General features: G+C 38.9%; 1 protein-coding gene across 7 annotated transcripts in view; it reads left to right on the top strand.

The window, feature by feature from the left end:
• LOC106067994 (oxysterol-binding protein-related protein 8-like) overlaps nt 1–16,097 on the top strand; it is a 95,068-nt gene that overhangs the window by 6,206 nt on the left and 72,765 nt on the right. For 5 of the 7 annotated variants that reach the window (XM_056044574.1, XM_056044577.1, XM_056044575.1 and 2 more), the window contains one exon: nt 780–928. In XM_056044574.1, coding sequence (XP_055900549.1) covers nt 835–928 — 94 coding nt within the window. In that variant the 5' untranslated portion in view covers nt 780–834. Of the gene's footprint in view, nt 1–779; nt 929–7,853; nt 7,873–7,916; nt 8,058–16,097 lie in introns of those variants that run through there. The other 2 variants (XM_056044581.1, XM_056044579.1) reach the window with 2 other exon arrangements.

The raw sequence follows: 16,097 nt of genomic DNA, 5'->3' as shown, positions 1-16,097 counted from the left end.
AAATGAATTGATATTTAATTTGGAGGATTAACAATGATATTCTGACACTGCTATTAGACTTGATGTTTATTTTCCAGGGTCTTTCATAAATAGAACACATTTAAAATCAATTTTAGCTCCCTCTTTAATGATCACTGTAAAAAAAACCTGTGAATGTGTCAACCAACTGTTACGGAAACGATTGAATAGGCACTCATTCACTATAATCTTTAAAAAATTGGGTAAAATAAGCTTTAGCAATAAGCATAATGGAAATTTTAGTTAATTTTCCTATTGGACCACTCTCTCTGTGTGTGTGATGCTCATGTTTTGATGGCTATGGAACTACTCAAAGCAGGTTTTGAGCTTTGAGCTGTTTTGTTATATATAATATCTTATAATATATATATATATATATATATTGTATTTTCCTAATGACATATTTCTTAGAAATTGAATATAGAGATAAGAAACCATGTGTCTAGTTACAGAAACCATGTAGCTAGTTTCAGTTTGTCTTGGATGTACTTAGTAAGGAAAGGCAAAAGGTTTAAATGTTCTAGCAATCTAGCCAATTGTAAAATCATTACAACTGCAGCTCTAAATCTTCAGAATATTTAGATGATTTGAGGGAAATTTTAAAAAGTTTCAAGATGTCTGAATTCTTCATACCACTTAGAGTAGAAGAGTAGGCCTATCATTAAACAATCAAATTTCTTTTTTTTTAAATATTATTTTATATACTGTATAAAATATTGACATGGTTTAACTATAAATAAATCTTTGTGTTTCTATTGAAGGTTGGACACGATCACATTTTGTAATTTCAATGAGACTACTACTGGATGAAGTAGAATGGCACAACCCTCTGTAGAGGGCGGCACTCCTAAGTTGAAGGTGAAGAAAGTCACAATGTTAAATGTTAGCCGAGCAGAATCATCCAGAAAAAGTAAGTCCTGCTAGTTAGTCCAAAAGTTTGATTTTTTTTAAAATGTTGGTGTTTATTAATATTTAAAAAAAATAATTGATTATTGTTTACAGCACACCTAGATATTATGTATATGTTTTTATGTTTACTGGAGGCCTTTTAATTTACAAGCACATAATTAGGTGATGCTGTCCTACACTGCTGGTTGAGGAAATTAATGTTTTCTAAAAATAGGCTGGAATTCGGGGGGGGGGGGGGAAGTGTTTGATAAATGCATACTGTACTGATTCAGGTCCATGTATAAATACTTTAAATAGTACATTATTGACCTCTAAGTGACTATTTGAAGCACCACTAATGAACATCATGAGATGATCTTGCAGTTTAGTCCTTAGAATAGTACAGATCAACATTGACTTTACAGGTTTCTTAAGTGGATACTAAACAAGGGTACTAAAACTAAGGGTTGGCATCTTACAAATTGACCACTTTATCCTATACTATTCTTGAAAGGAGTGCCAACCTATCTAACTTTGCTATCCAGGATATCATACAGAATGTACTACTCTTGAAAGCAGTGCCAACCTATCTAACTTTGCTATCCAGGATATCATACAGAATGTACTACTCTTGAAAGCAGTGCCAACCTATCTAACTTTGCTATCCAGGATATCATACAGAATGTACTACTCTTGAAAGCAGTGCCAACCTATCTAACTTTGCTATTCAGGATATCATACAGAATGTACTATTCTTGAAAGCAGTGCCAACCTATCTAACTTTGCTATCCAGGATATCATACAGAATGTACTACTCTTGAAAGCAGTGCCAACCTATCTAACTTTGCTATCCAGGATATCATACAGAATGTACTACTCTTGAAAGCAGAGCCAACCTATCTAACTTTGCTATCCAGGATATCATACAGAATGTACTATTCTTGAAAGGAGTGCTAACCTATCTAACTTTGCTATCCAGGATATCATACAGAATGTACTACTCTTGAAAGCAGTGCCAACCTATCTAACTTTGCTATCCAGGATATCATACAGAATGTACTACTCTTGAAAGCAGAGCCAACCTATCTAACTTTGCTATCCAGGATATCATACAGAATGTACTACTCTTGAAAGCAGTGCCAACCTATCTAACTTTGCTATCCAGGATATCATACAGAATGTACTACTCTTGAAAGCAGTGCCAACCTATTTAACTTTGCTATCCAGGATATCATACAGAATGTACTACTCTTGAAAGCAGTGCCAACCTATCTAACTTTGCTATCCAGGATATCATACAGAATGTACTACTCTTGAAAGCAGTGCCAACCTATTTAACTTTGCTATCCAGGATATCATACAGAATGTAGTACTCTTGAAAGGAGTGCCAACCTATCTAACTTTGCTATCCAGGATATCATACAGAATGTACTACTCTTGAAAGCAGTGCCAACCTATCTAACTTTGCTATCCAGGATATCATACAGAATGTACTACTCTTGAAAGCAGAGCCAACCTATCTAACTTTGCTATCCAGGATATCATACAGAATGTACTATTCTTGAAAGGAGTGCTAACCTATCTAACTTTGCTATCCAGGATATCATACAGAATGTACTACTCTTGAAAGCAGTGCCAACCTATCTAACTTTGCTATCCAGGATATCATACAGAATGTACTACTCTTGAAAGCAGAGCCAACCTATCTAACTTTGCTATCCAGGATATCATACAGAATGTACTACTCTTGAAAGCAGTGCCAACCTATCTAACTTTGCTATCCAGGATATCATACAGAATGTACTACTCTTGAAAGCAGTGCCAACCTATTTAACTTTGCTATCCAGGATATCATACAGAATGTACTACTCTTGAAAGCAGTGCCAACCTATCTAACTTTGCTATCCAGGATATCATACAGAATGTACTACTCTTGAAAGCAGTGCCAACCTATTTAACTTTGCTATCCAGGATATCATACAGAATGTAGTACTCTTGAAAGGAGTGCCAACCTATCTAACTTTGCTATCCAGGATATCATACAGAATGTAGTACTCTTGAAAGGAGTGCCAACCTATGCTATCTAGGATATCACACAGAATGTACTATGGCATGGGGATGTTGGAAGTGAACTCTCTTCTAATTGCTGGTTAATCTCCCTTTGCTTGGCTAGAAAACTATTTGTTAGCACACAGACGTTGGATATTTCCTTGACTCTATTTACCTCTGGCCACCACAAGATCTGACACTCAATGCAATACTGGCTGGTGGATCACTCTTTGTTGTCAATATTTACCACAAGGTTGTTTTGTTTTTCTTTCTTTCTTATCCTTGGTGGCTGTCCAGTTAGATGGAAAGTAAACCAAGTTTGGTTGTATTGAACTCGGGGAGTTTTGATGAACGGACCAGATGGGTAAGTGGAGTTTTGGTGGGTCCGTTTTTTTGTTTGTTTATTTATGGCTACAATCAGAGTCACTTGTGCAGCGAGTTCACTTTTAATGACAACGTTGGGGCAGGGGCAATGTAGGTGCTCTGCAGTTAGTTCATAAATAGGTGAAGTTGAAATAAAAGGGGGTGGGTTATTTTTTCTACTGACTAACTGCTGGGTACTTGAACATTTGCAAAGAAGTTTTGTTTTTCTTCTTTTATATGCTAATAAAATTAGAGTCAAGAAAAATGTGAACAGTCTTGCAAGAAACAATGTTAAGCTCTAGAGCAGTGATAGGCAAACCAATGTATAGTTTGTCTAATGTACTATAAAGAGCAAGTGATGTATCCCCTCTTCTCACTTTCCTGCTACCAGCCCTAGCTCTCTCTCTTGGTAACATTAGAACTAAATCGGCGGCTTCACTGTGAGAATGTGCTCAATAATTACATGAAATCTAACAGCTAGGACAATTTATAGACAAGGGTAGGCCTATAGAACAGTGATTTTTTAGTATTTTATCATCAACATGGCAACGATCAAAATGTAAAATGTTATACATGTTTCGGATTGTCCCTTCAGAGTTGAAGATTATCTACTTCCTAGTCCAAACTTCCCGTAGGAAGACGGGGGATGGCAGCGAGCAGGGTATGAACCCGAGACCATCAAGACGACCGAACAGCAGCGTGCATACCGCACGACTAGGCAGCCATCCTGGTTCTAACTTAGCCCTTGATCTTTGTGCACAATCATCTATCAAAGTGAATTCCTCCAAACCTTTTTTTTTTAAATTTTAGTTTTCTTCTTGTCCCCCAAGATTGTGTGCGTAACACATTGCAACACGTATTCTCGGACTGTTCCAGACATGATTTATAACTCTGTGAACATTTCGGGCGCCACATTGTATGACCGTCTCGAAGTTCCCATGTAAACTACTCCAAATAAGAAATAGCAACAAAATCTGTCAAGATAAGGCACTTGAATTACGATGGACATGGCACTTGATTCACTTGTTTCACTGATAGCACTGCATGAATAGCATGCCTCGTTAAACAGGATTGATCACACGTTTGTTAGGCAATGCGCCTACATCAACTTTAAAAAAAGAGAGAGGGGGGTAGATAATGTAGTATTGCGATGTTTGATAAGCCTGTGACCCGAGGAGACAGCAGACGTCAAATGCTTTGTTTGGTGTCCAGTCTGTGTGTGTGTCGAAACCCTTCGATACTAAACTTTGGTCCAAGTGAGGACTTTTGATTGCAATACTTAATGACAGTATAATGATCAAATAGCGCGGACATTGTCGTAAGTGAAAAAAAAAAAAGACTTGCTGCTCCGTACGTAAAAAAACCCATACACACATTTATACATTCATTAATACACACATTTATACATTATTAATACACACATTTATACATTATTAATACACACATTAAACATTCATTAATACAAACATGATTCAAAATTGTATACATACATTTATACGCACATAAATACACACATTTATACATTATTAATACACACATTAATACATTATTAATACACAAATTAAACATTCATTAATACACACATTAATACATTATTAATACACACATTTATACATTAATAATACACACATTTATACATTATTAATACACACATTTAAACATTCATTAATACAAACATAATTCAAAATTTTATACATACATTTATACACACATAAATACACACATTATTCATAAATTCACACATACATTTATTCCTACATTTAGAATTGAATTGACTTCGATCGTCCGGTGGCATATACTTTGGATATATCTGGGGTTTTCGTGCCCATTTAAAAAAAAAATTAATTAATTATTTTTGAAATTCCTTTTATCAGCTTGCAAACTCTTCAAGAGTGGGATGGGTATTTCGGAAACTGCTCTAACGATTTTTCTTAAAATTGACAGTAAATGTAGAGCCTGTATCTTTGGGGAAAAAAATAACTCATTGGGGTACACAGTACAAACTCTAGTTTGCCCGTTATCATTTGTCAAACTAGGATCATCTTAACAGTACATTTGGCTTAGGTCTTTGTTATTTGGAACAAAGCCTCAGCGGAAATGACCTCACTCGACGCACCGCCCTATGTAGACATCATTAGCTGGACTGTTCAGAGACATTGATTGTGCCCCGCTGACTGGAAAGACTCCTTGAAATAATGAAGCGAAATAAAATGAGAAATTATGGACCACTATCAGCTTCATTACGGAGACGTGTAGCTGTCCGGCAGAAACCGCTTGGTTCAAATCCCGACGTGAGCTGAGCTGTGTTTGCGGAAGGCCCAAAGGCAGCACGGATACTTGCTCCCAGATGCCCCCTCTCCCCCCACAGGTCAAAAGAAAGAGATTGGATCAGAGCGTACTATCATACCTTATAGCTATAGTATGGAAGACGCGTTAGACAAAAGCAATTAAAAAAAAAGCTTACTTTATTTTGACTAGTTTTATTTGAGGACCTTCACTCGAGATATATTTTCATCAGCAGAATTAAGCTGCATTGTCTGTGTTGTTCTTAGACTTCGAGGGCAATATTCAGTCTCTAGTTTTTGACACTTGTTAACTCTCTCTGAATATCTTGGGCTTGTTTCTGTTTGTTTCATTGAATAGGTGTGTTGTCAATTCTATAACACAATGGAATGGCATTGAATGTATCTGCCTTCAAACTAAGTTTTGTCCTGGGCGAACACATGGTCACAGTTTGTTTCGCAACAAGTTTTGAATTCTTCAGTGGTTGAGCCACATATCTCAGTGATGATAGCGTTATTTGACTCACGAGGCTGGCTTGTGTCTTAACTAGTGGTTAGGTAATCATTGAGTGCTTTAAGAATCGGTTTGAACTTGACCTTGTGGTATCATGTATCAGTTCATCTCTGGGACGTTTGTTTTTAAAAGGCGTAATTGATCTAACTTCTCAAATAAAACAGACATTTAGTTGGATACATAGATATTTAACAAGTCCAATACAATGCAATACAATAACCTTACATTCAATTTATATGGCCGTTCTGGCCAATGTGCTGAGATTACTGAATAATGCTATGATATCCTCCCTTTGTTCTATTTCCCTACCTCTCTCTCTCTTTCTCTCTCCACCCCCCCCTCTCTCTCACTAAAGAACCGCCCGAACAGAACTCTTTTGCTAATGAGCTTAATTTGCTCCAGATTATTTCTTTTCTACTTTTCTTGTTCATGTCAGTCAAATTACCCCCCCCCCCTTATTTTTTTTCCTGAAATCCTAAACTGGCATTCAATACCAACGCGAACAATAATAGCTCACAAAACAGCGAGGGGATAAAAAGAGGGGTGGTGGAGATGTGAGGGTTTGCTGCGATCTCTAGTAGATCTCAAGAGTCTATCTAGGTGAATGAGTGAAATGAGGACCCTTTCAAACAACATCTCCTTATTTCCCTGTCATAGGATGTGCCCTGTGTGTGTGCAACACTGCTGACTGGATGGACCAGCCTCGTACGAGTTGATATAAGCGCTTTTACTATTGGTAATCAATGGGGATAAATAATGGCGGTGTGTGTGTGTGGGTGCGCACGTGGCGAGGAGGGGGGGGGGGAGCTGAGGAGCGGAAAGGGCACAGACACGACATCTGCATCTATACAGGAGTAGAGTGTAACCTGAGTAGGTGGTGGAGATAGGTGTGTATGTGTGGGAGATAGGTGTGTATGTGTGGGAGATAGGTGTGTATGTGTGGGAGTCTGGGAGATATATGCGTGAACTTTTGGGCTTAGGTAATCATGTAGTAAATGAGAATCGTACGCCTCTAAAAGGACCATTGATAAAATATGAAGAAACCTTGCCTTCACCCTTGTAGGCCACGGTCTTACCAAGACCACCAGGTATCGTTGTGCTCTGGCAGGTCGTGGGTTCTGTACTTGGATTTGTCCGGTAACAAGTTCTGTCCAAGTGTTCTGTCCGAGAGAAGTTTAGCTCCATGGTGAAAGGTATCATGTTTCACTGGACGAGGCAAAGCACAAAGGACGGCATGTAAGGGAATGAAAGATGTCAACATTCCATTGTTTATACAGCTTTTCTAGAACAAAGTTGAAACACACAAAAATAAATATAAAAGACTATCAAATGCATAATAGGCCGATAGCATCACTGTCTTCAAGCTAATACCTGTCTTGTCAGTTTGATAGCTTCTTGTCATGTCGATGGAAACATTGAATGAAAAGACCTTGAATTGATACATTTCTTGTCCAGTTGATTGTTGTCATAGGCAAGTCGATTGAACAATTTCTTGTCAACTTGTTGAAGTTAATACCATCACAACATTCAGACGTACACTTACCAACTGAAAGGAAGTGTCGTTCTTTTTTTGTTATCAGCTTATAGTTTGAATGACCTCCCTTCCTCCGTAACAGAACTAGCCTTAACCGGATTATTGAATCCTAAGACTCGATCAAAGTCGTACTCACACCGAGAGATCAACGTGTGGTATGGGGGGGGGGTGGGAGATGAATGGACTCCGAAGAATGTCCTCCTACCGAAGCTGTGACAACTAATGTAAGTTGTGACTAGATCTAGTTTATTTCGTCTCTATTTCGTGTCTGAACCAACTGCTGCTCGAGTGGACTGGACGTTTTCCAATCATCCACATTGGTCATTGTTTGATGTTCATTTCGTTGAATGGATGATGTTGTGTTGTCGGCTCCGAAAGGAGAAATCTTCTGTCGGAGATGCCTTAAAAGGTAAGGGGTTACAGTGGGTCGGGGGGAGGGTGTGGTACTAATTGGTGAAAAGGATTGGGGTGTGTGTCTCCATTCACTAATGGGCAGACAATGTGGAATAGGTCCGAGGGCTAAAGTCTATATGTCAACGCGTGAGCAACTGTGCGCCTTGCATTACACTAATGGTCACCTATGACCTTTGATCTTCTAGTCACGGCTTTATCGTGTTTCCTGACTTTTCCCCCCAACACAAGTAGATCTAGATATGTGGGACATACATATTGACTGAATCTTTTCAGTTCAAGTAATAGACTTTCACAATTGAAAAAAAAAAAAAGCGTCTATCTTTATTGAGCTGCCTCCGTCGGGAGAAGACGTTAGGGTTTTGTGTCCATCACATTTAGACTGAAAACTGAAATGCTCTTGAAATCCTAATTTCATCCTCCCTACCCGCCTCTCTCCCTCTCTCTGGAAACAGTTGACCTTTCAATGACATTTTGTTTATTTTGTCAATTTCAAAATAATTGTCCTCCCTTTTTGGCGTGATTTTCTTTCGGTTCCATTTTATTGCCACCGCAGTTCTTAGGTCTTTCTACTCCTTTTATCTCTCACTTTGTTTTATTGGCACCCGCTGCCGTGAGCAAACTGGGGATAATCTGGAACAGTAACACCAGCTTCCCAGTAAAATTAAAGCTGTATTCTTTGCTAGTGGTCTCTACTCCTATACGGTTGTGAAAAAAAAAGGTAAAAGAATCCTACCAGACAGACTACTACTACGACTGTAAGTTCAGTTTATTATCCATTCACCCTCACCCTCCTTTCTGCCACTCTGTTGTTGTGACACCTGCATTGTACCATCCTTGTAGTAGTCTGAAACTCTTGAACTGTTTAGAGATGAACACGAACACGGCCTAGTGAACAGAAGATGAAACTTGAGGGACACTAAGTAAAAACTGTAAGTATAACAAAGAACAGATCAATAGGATTAACTTTGAGTTTGAAAAACTCCAATATTAAAGTTTGACCAATGGAGACGGCTCTGATTTCTGATAAAAACAAAACTCTTTTTTTTTTAAAACAAAGAATTTTCATCATAATAGCTAGATGTATCAATTGTCCACACCAGAGGCGTCACTCGGGGGTGCGGGCCGCACCGGGTGGCACCCATCAGAGGATGACACCTGTGTGGAAAAATGCATTTTTGCAAAGGCAAGTAACTTTTTAAAATATAAAATAAGTGATAGGAGCTAGATACCACAATATTCGTCTTCGCATTAAAAAATGTAGATTTAAAAAAATTAGTTCGGCGCAAAAAGTCTTTTTTAAGAACGAAAAATCTGATTTTTTGCATCGTAATTATTCCATAGCTGAGTAGCATATTAAATCAAGTAAGAACGACATGGTTAGTTTTTTGTTATCACTAGAGAGTCGTTACTCTCTCCCTCCCAAGTGTTGTTATCACTAGAGAGTCGTTACACTCTCTCTCCCAAGTGTTGTTATCACTAGAGAGTCGTTACCCTCTCTCTCCCAAGTGTTGTTATCACTAGAGTGTCGTTACACTCTCTCCCAAGTGTTGTTATCACTAGAGAGTCGTTACACTCTCTCTCTCTGTCAAGTGTTGTTATCACTAGAGAGTCGTTACTCTCTCCCAAGAATTCTATGATCTTTTTTTTTTTTTTTTTTACTTTCACCCTCAACACCAAAAATAATTGAGTTCTACAAAACAAGGAAGTGTGATTGGACTTTTTTTAAATCTGGCTTTTAGCCTACAGTGCTGTTGGTTCGTTCATCACTGAAATTATTGAAAACATAATGGAATTTGAACCCCAGGCTCTTGAGTCTGATTGACAATTACTTCTTTGTCATTAATTCATCTTGTATTATTTTGACCAAAGATATCATTGAAAATGTCATTTTCTATCACAGGTTTTTTGTATTACGCGTCTTCTTGCTCGGTGGTCTAATCTCACGAGGAGGAGGTTTTTAGATTTCCAACTGCTTTTGGGCATAACGAAGCTCTATTTTAATCAACTAAAAATTCCTTGGTATTCGAACTAGCCCCCCCCCCCAACCCAGATAGCCATGCCGTTTATAGCCACTCATTGGACAGAGAAAATTTAGCCTTGACTCCACTGTTACCTGTTATCATGTATTGGACTTCAACAATCATAACTTGTACTCACATTTTGTAGCACTGGACTGCTTAGTTTTTTTAGAAGAAAAGGAACCTAACGTTTTGACGCTTGACTTTCTTGTTCCATCTTGCGTCACAGATGTATCTGAAACTTCGATCTAGTTTTGTAAAGCTGTTGTGAAAAGTTTGTTACTTTTTAAATTGATTTTTGCTTTCTGACATACGCCACTTCCTCTTTACTCATCTCCCCTTTCCCGGCATACATTCATGTCCTTGGCTTTGAAGTGTATAACATTAGATAGCAAACTTTGTGGGGGTAACCATCGACTTTAGCGGTCAAGGAAGCAGCGAATTTTTTTTTCTTTGCAGATATTAGTTGTAGCACACACGCGCGCACATTATTATTGGCAGTTTGTGTAACAGTACGTAGAGCAACTTCTAAGATAGCCGTGGAAAAGACAGCATAACTCTGCTTTTGGATGTTAGGGTGATGGGGAACCTCGACCACCTCATCACAGTAGATTGTTTCACATCGTCATTATCTCTCAGATACAGGATTATCAGGTTTATGGATGCCAAGGGCAAGGATGAAGAAATTTGTATTTAATTTGTATTACCTTTGGGCTTAGAGAACCCGAAATGAATGTACGGACATGGAGCTTTAGGCCTCCTTTCAAAGCACGTCTTGACATCAGTCAGTTGTTACGTTTTAGTCTGAACCAGTCACGCTTGTCAGTTGAATTGGGTGTATTTAGCGTCTCTCTCTCTCTCTCTCTCTCCAATATTCACTATATTGGGGTTAGGGTGCAGGTAGAGATGGGGAGATCTATTAAGGCACAGCACTGATGGCACTGAGATGGCAAAGTGAGGGCGATTAAACTGACAGTTGTATCAAACAGTCTACGACTGTACGTTCAGCTTAGTATCCATTCACCCTCCCCCCCCCCTCCCTTCTGCCACTATGTTGTTGTGATTCTGTGACGCCAGCTATCATCCAGTAGTAGCATGGAACTCTTCAACTGTGAAGAAATGAACACGAACAATTGGAGTGAACAGAAGAAAAAACTTGAGTGACACTAAGAATTGATCATCAAAGTCTCAGGACAGTGGAGAAAAATGATTGGAGGGGTGGGTGTAGGCATGTCACGGTTTCACCTCTTTAGTGGAACCACACGTGAGAACAACTAAAGACTCCTCTTTTTGGAGTTAAAAAAATAGATTGTACAAAATGTAGACTTCATAGTATTTTTACTTGTTTATTATGTTGGCCATTCTGAAATAGTTGCAACTACATTCAATACATTTCTTCTTCTTGGCGTATACAAGTGATTTCAAAGTAATAACAGTTACACTTCTGATAAGACGCATCCATCTTGGTTTTAAAAAAAGGTTTTGCTTTTATACTTGGCAGCACTGAACGTGCGCTTGAAGAGACAGAAACATTGACAAGCATTTAGTTTTTTCTTCTAAACATTTATCCTTAATTAGGTAGATTCTATACATTTAACGAACAGTACTATATTGTAGGTGATGTATCTCTCTATAAGTATCTTGTTATCTTTATTAGGTAGATTCTATACATTTAACGAACAGTACTATATTGTAGGTGATGTATCTCTGTAAGTATCTTGTTATCTTTATTAGGTAGATTCTATACGTTTATCGACCAGTACTATATTGTAGGTGATGTATCTCTCTATAAGTATCGTGTTATCTTTATTAGGTAGATTCTATACATTTAACGAACAGTACTATATTGTAGGTGATGTATCTCTGTAAGTATCTTGTTATCTTTATTAGGTAGATTCTATACGTTTATCGACCAGTACTATATTGTAGGTGATGTATCATGTTAGACATCTGGTATTTCATTTTGATGCTTAGCCACTTGTAAAAAACAATCTCAATAGCTTCAGGTCAGATGTTGAAATTTGATTTATTATTATTATTATTTTACTTATTTATTTATTACAATACCTCTATTCAAGTCACTTCTTCGTGGAGAGTTGGCGGACGCGTATCTCAAAAATGGCTCTAACGATTCTCCTATAAATTTAACATTTGATGTATATCGCTGAGAAAAGAATGACTAGCTCGTTGGCACACGGGGAAAACGCTAGTTTGACTGTTATAATTTTTCAAAGTAAAAAAAAGATAAATGTAAATTTGGCTAGAGACTAAATCTAGGTCTAGATCCAACATAGGTTTTGAAAAGACTTATCTCGTTCTTGAAAGGACTATCGCATTCGGGAATTTCCGAATGTAAGGCATTATTGATTCAAGAGTTTCATACATTGTTTGGAAAATTTTGCGCATTGTCTACTAAGTCTAGAGCTAGGTGTACTAGATCTATACATTCGCTTAACCAGGATTCTTTCTCTGGGAGAATTGGGGGGGGGGGGAAATGTTTTTAAATCTAACATTCATTAATTTTTAAGTGAAAAACAATCGCACAATAAGTTGCATATAGGAGGTATTATCTTTTTGAAAAAGTATTTTTAACTTTTTTCTTTATTTTGAAATTTTGTACTAGCATAATTACTTTTTAAGATCAGAAAATTGTATTGGCCTTAACAAATGGAAATGCATTTTCATTTCAAGTGTCCACCGCTTGATGACTTGGGCTCCTATATGATTCTTGGTGACGAAGAATGACTTTGAAATGCCCTGGCAGAAAATGGAATGAGTTTTGAAGTCTCTCTATTCTAGTCCTTAATTGAGAGGAGCTAACCGCTTCGTCCATTTCTGATGCAACTGGTCTAATTGGTGACCATTGTTTTTTTTTATGTTGTATGTGAACCAGTTCTTCGAGACATGGTAGATAGAGCTGAGGATATGGTTATACATTGCTAAAAGTTTTTTCTTCTAATTAAAATAATGAGGGATCCGTAGGCCTCCCGATCTTCGCGTGCGATCTTGTAGAGACCTTAATTCGTCACTTCATCAAGAGGTTCCGCTCACTACGTGTGATGTGTGAGACACGGGGGTGATATCCTCTGTAGTCGATAGTTCCAGTCACGTTTTCGTGGTGTCCCTCCCACCCCCAGACTTCCGTCTTTTCTCTCTATTCTCCTAAATGCCACTGGTTGGCATCGATTGATTTAGACGAGAGAGAGAGTAACGCCTGTGTCTGGAGCAGATCCACCAGCTCAGGGAGACTAGAGTGACGGCTTGATGAGGAATTAAAAGTAGGCTACTAAACATATGCTAAACACTGTAGATCATATCTAGTCCTTACGCAACTCGTGTCGTTGTCACAACGGCATTAGGAAAGTCCTAAAATGTCTTTGTATTTTCAATGGCCTGATGACTTCTATACTACTGTGTTGCCGGAAGTCAACAGTGTTAGCACTGTTTGTGTCTTCACCAAACGATGGATTGCTGTACATTTAAGGGCTATTGACTTGAAAACTTGAAACTAAAATGATTTACAAATGCTTCAATAATGTCATTCGTTATTCTATTGAAAGAAGCACGTTTATGTCTCTAGGTCGTACATTCATTCATTTTGTTCCCTCTGTCTGAGCAATGCAGATGATGTTCCACCGCATTATTCGCAGAGAGTGTTTCCATTGATTGGAGTCACCAAGGTGTTCAATAATTGAAAGCAAAGTCATGGTTCATTAAATTTTAGTTGTTGAAGGGAGCTCCAGGCTGCAGCATTTTGAGCGTTAGGTCCTGTGAGTTCTTGCAGTGTTCACAGTGGGAACAGATACGATGGCATTCTTTTTAATGTTTGAAAGAGTTTTTACTCGCTAAAATTTGATCTAGCATCGTTGTTAAACAAATAATAGTATACACTTAAACAGTAGTGGGTGGTCCTCTGCTTATCAGTCGTACTCAACAAACTATTTCACTTAGAAACTCGTGTCGTTGTGACAACGGCATTAGGAAAGTCATAAAATGTCTTTGTATTTTCACTGGCCTGATGACTTCTATACTACTGTGTTGCCGGAAGTACTTTAGTTGAAGAAATGACAACAAATCTTTACGAAGTAAAACACTCTAATGTTCCAAGTGGAAATCACAAACAAATTGAAGACATATTAATAACACTCACGAGAACTAAATGTCAATAATAGATTCACAAAAGTTGACTTCACGTGAAGTTTCGTAACTATTTTGACTGACCCCGCTTATTATCTTCCCTTGTGTAATACCCTCTTTAAAATTAGTTTATCCAATAAAAAAGGGATGAGAATTCTAATTATTTTTCAAATTCTCGCCTATTTTTATCCGACTGATAAGTCACGGTTGCTTCTCGAACCCAATGTTTAAGTATACATCTAGTTTAAACATCTCTTGATACGGTACTTGTTTCACAGTCGTGCTCACAACATTAACCATCAATGGAACTGTCAGAGACCATCATTATAGTAGGAGAACACTTTACGGTCTTTGTCCTGTAATCTTTGCAGTTGCACCACCCAGAGCATCTTTGTTAATACTTTGTGCGCATGCCTATATATAGAATGAGATGTTTTGTATCGCTGATAGAACGTTTACTTTGCAGCTATTGAAAACGTTTCAATCATTACTGACGAGAAACACATTTTTCTGCCCCCCCCCCTTTTAAAATATTCACTCTACCATTTTATCTTGCTGGATTGGGTTTTTATGTAAATGTCACCACCGTCACCAGGCGCCCTAGTCACCATCATCAAGTGCCACATCACCACAACTGTCACCAAGTTCTTAGTCACTGCCAAGGCTCCCAGTCACAGGGCCGGTCCTAGTGATTGCGGGGCGCTATGCGAAACTAATTGCGCGGGGCCTAGTCTGGGTGGGAATAAGGATAATAAGTGAAAATTAAGATTTTGTATTAGAAAATAAATTCGGCTTTGCATTTTATTCATTCTTTTCTAAGTACAAAATTGCGATAAAGTTAATTTTACTTTACCAATCTTGCAACCTATGGCATATTTATATGCCAGTGACAATAAAAGTAAATACGTATTGGAACTTAGAAAATTCGTCCGTTTCTCACATTGTCTTTTTTTTTTTATCGCGCGTAGGAATGGCGTTTTTCATAATGAATGACACACACAAATGATAATTTTGTCTATTTTCATGAGATTTTCAGGAAATTTTAATAAGTGCAGGTTATTTCCAGGAATTTTTCGTATATATTTTGCAATTAAAATAAAATTAAATTAGCGCGGGTCCTATGAAAGCGCGGGGCCCACTGCGACCGCATAGGTTGCAGTGGCCTAAGACCGGCCCTGCCCAGTCACCACTACATTGGGTCACCAGGCTCCCAGTCACCACTACATTGGGTCACCAGGCTCCCAGTCACCACTACCATTGGGTCACCAGGCTCCCAGTCACCACTACCATTGGGTCACCAGGCTCCCAGTCACTACCACCACTTGGTCACCAGGCTCCCAGTCACCACCAGCACTTGGTCACAGGGCTCCCAGTCACCACCACCAGTTGGTCACAAGGCTCCCAGTCACCACCACCACTTGGTCACCAGGCTCCCAATCACCAGGCTCCAGCCACCACTACCATTGGGTCACCAGGCTCCCAGTCACCACTACCATTGGGTCACCAGATTCCCAGTCACCACCACCACTTGGTCACCAGGCTGACAGTCACCACCACCATTTGGTCACCAGGCTCCCAGTCACCACCACCAAATGGTCACCAGGTTCCCAGTCATCACCACCACTTTTCACCAGGCTTCCAGTCACCAACACTACTTGGTCACCAGGCTTCCAGTCACCACCACCACATGGTCACAAGGCTCCCAGTCACCACCACCATTTTTCACCAGGCGCCCAGTCACCGGGCTCCCAGTCACCACCACCACTTGGTCACAAGGCTCCCAGTCACCAGGCTCCCAGTCACCACCACCACTTGGTCACAAGGCTCCCAGTCACCAGGCTTCCTGTCACCACCATCACTTGGTCACGAGGCTCCCATTC

Source organism: Biomphalaria glabrata, chromosome 10, assembly GCF_947242115.1.
Source record: "Biomphalaria glabrata chromosome 10, xgBioGlab47.1, whole genome shotgun sequence".
In the NCBI taxonomy this organism is placed as follows: domain Eukaryota; kingdom Metazoa; phylum Mollusca; class Gastropoda; family Planorbidae; genus Biomphalaria; species Biomphalaria glabrata.
The sequence above is the reverse complement of the archived record's forward strand: the minus strand, read 5'-3'. Positions and strand labels throughout refer to the sequence as shown.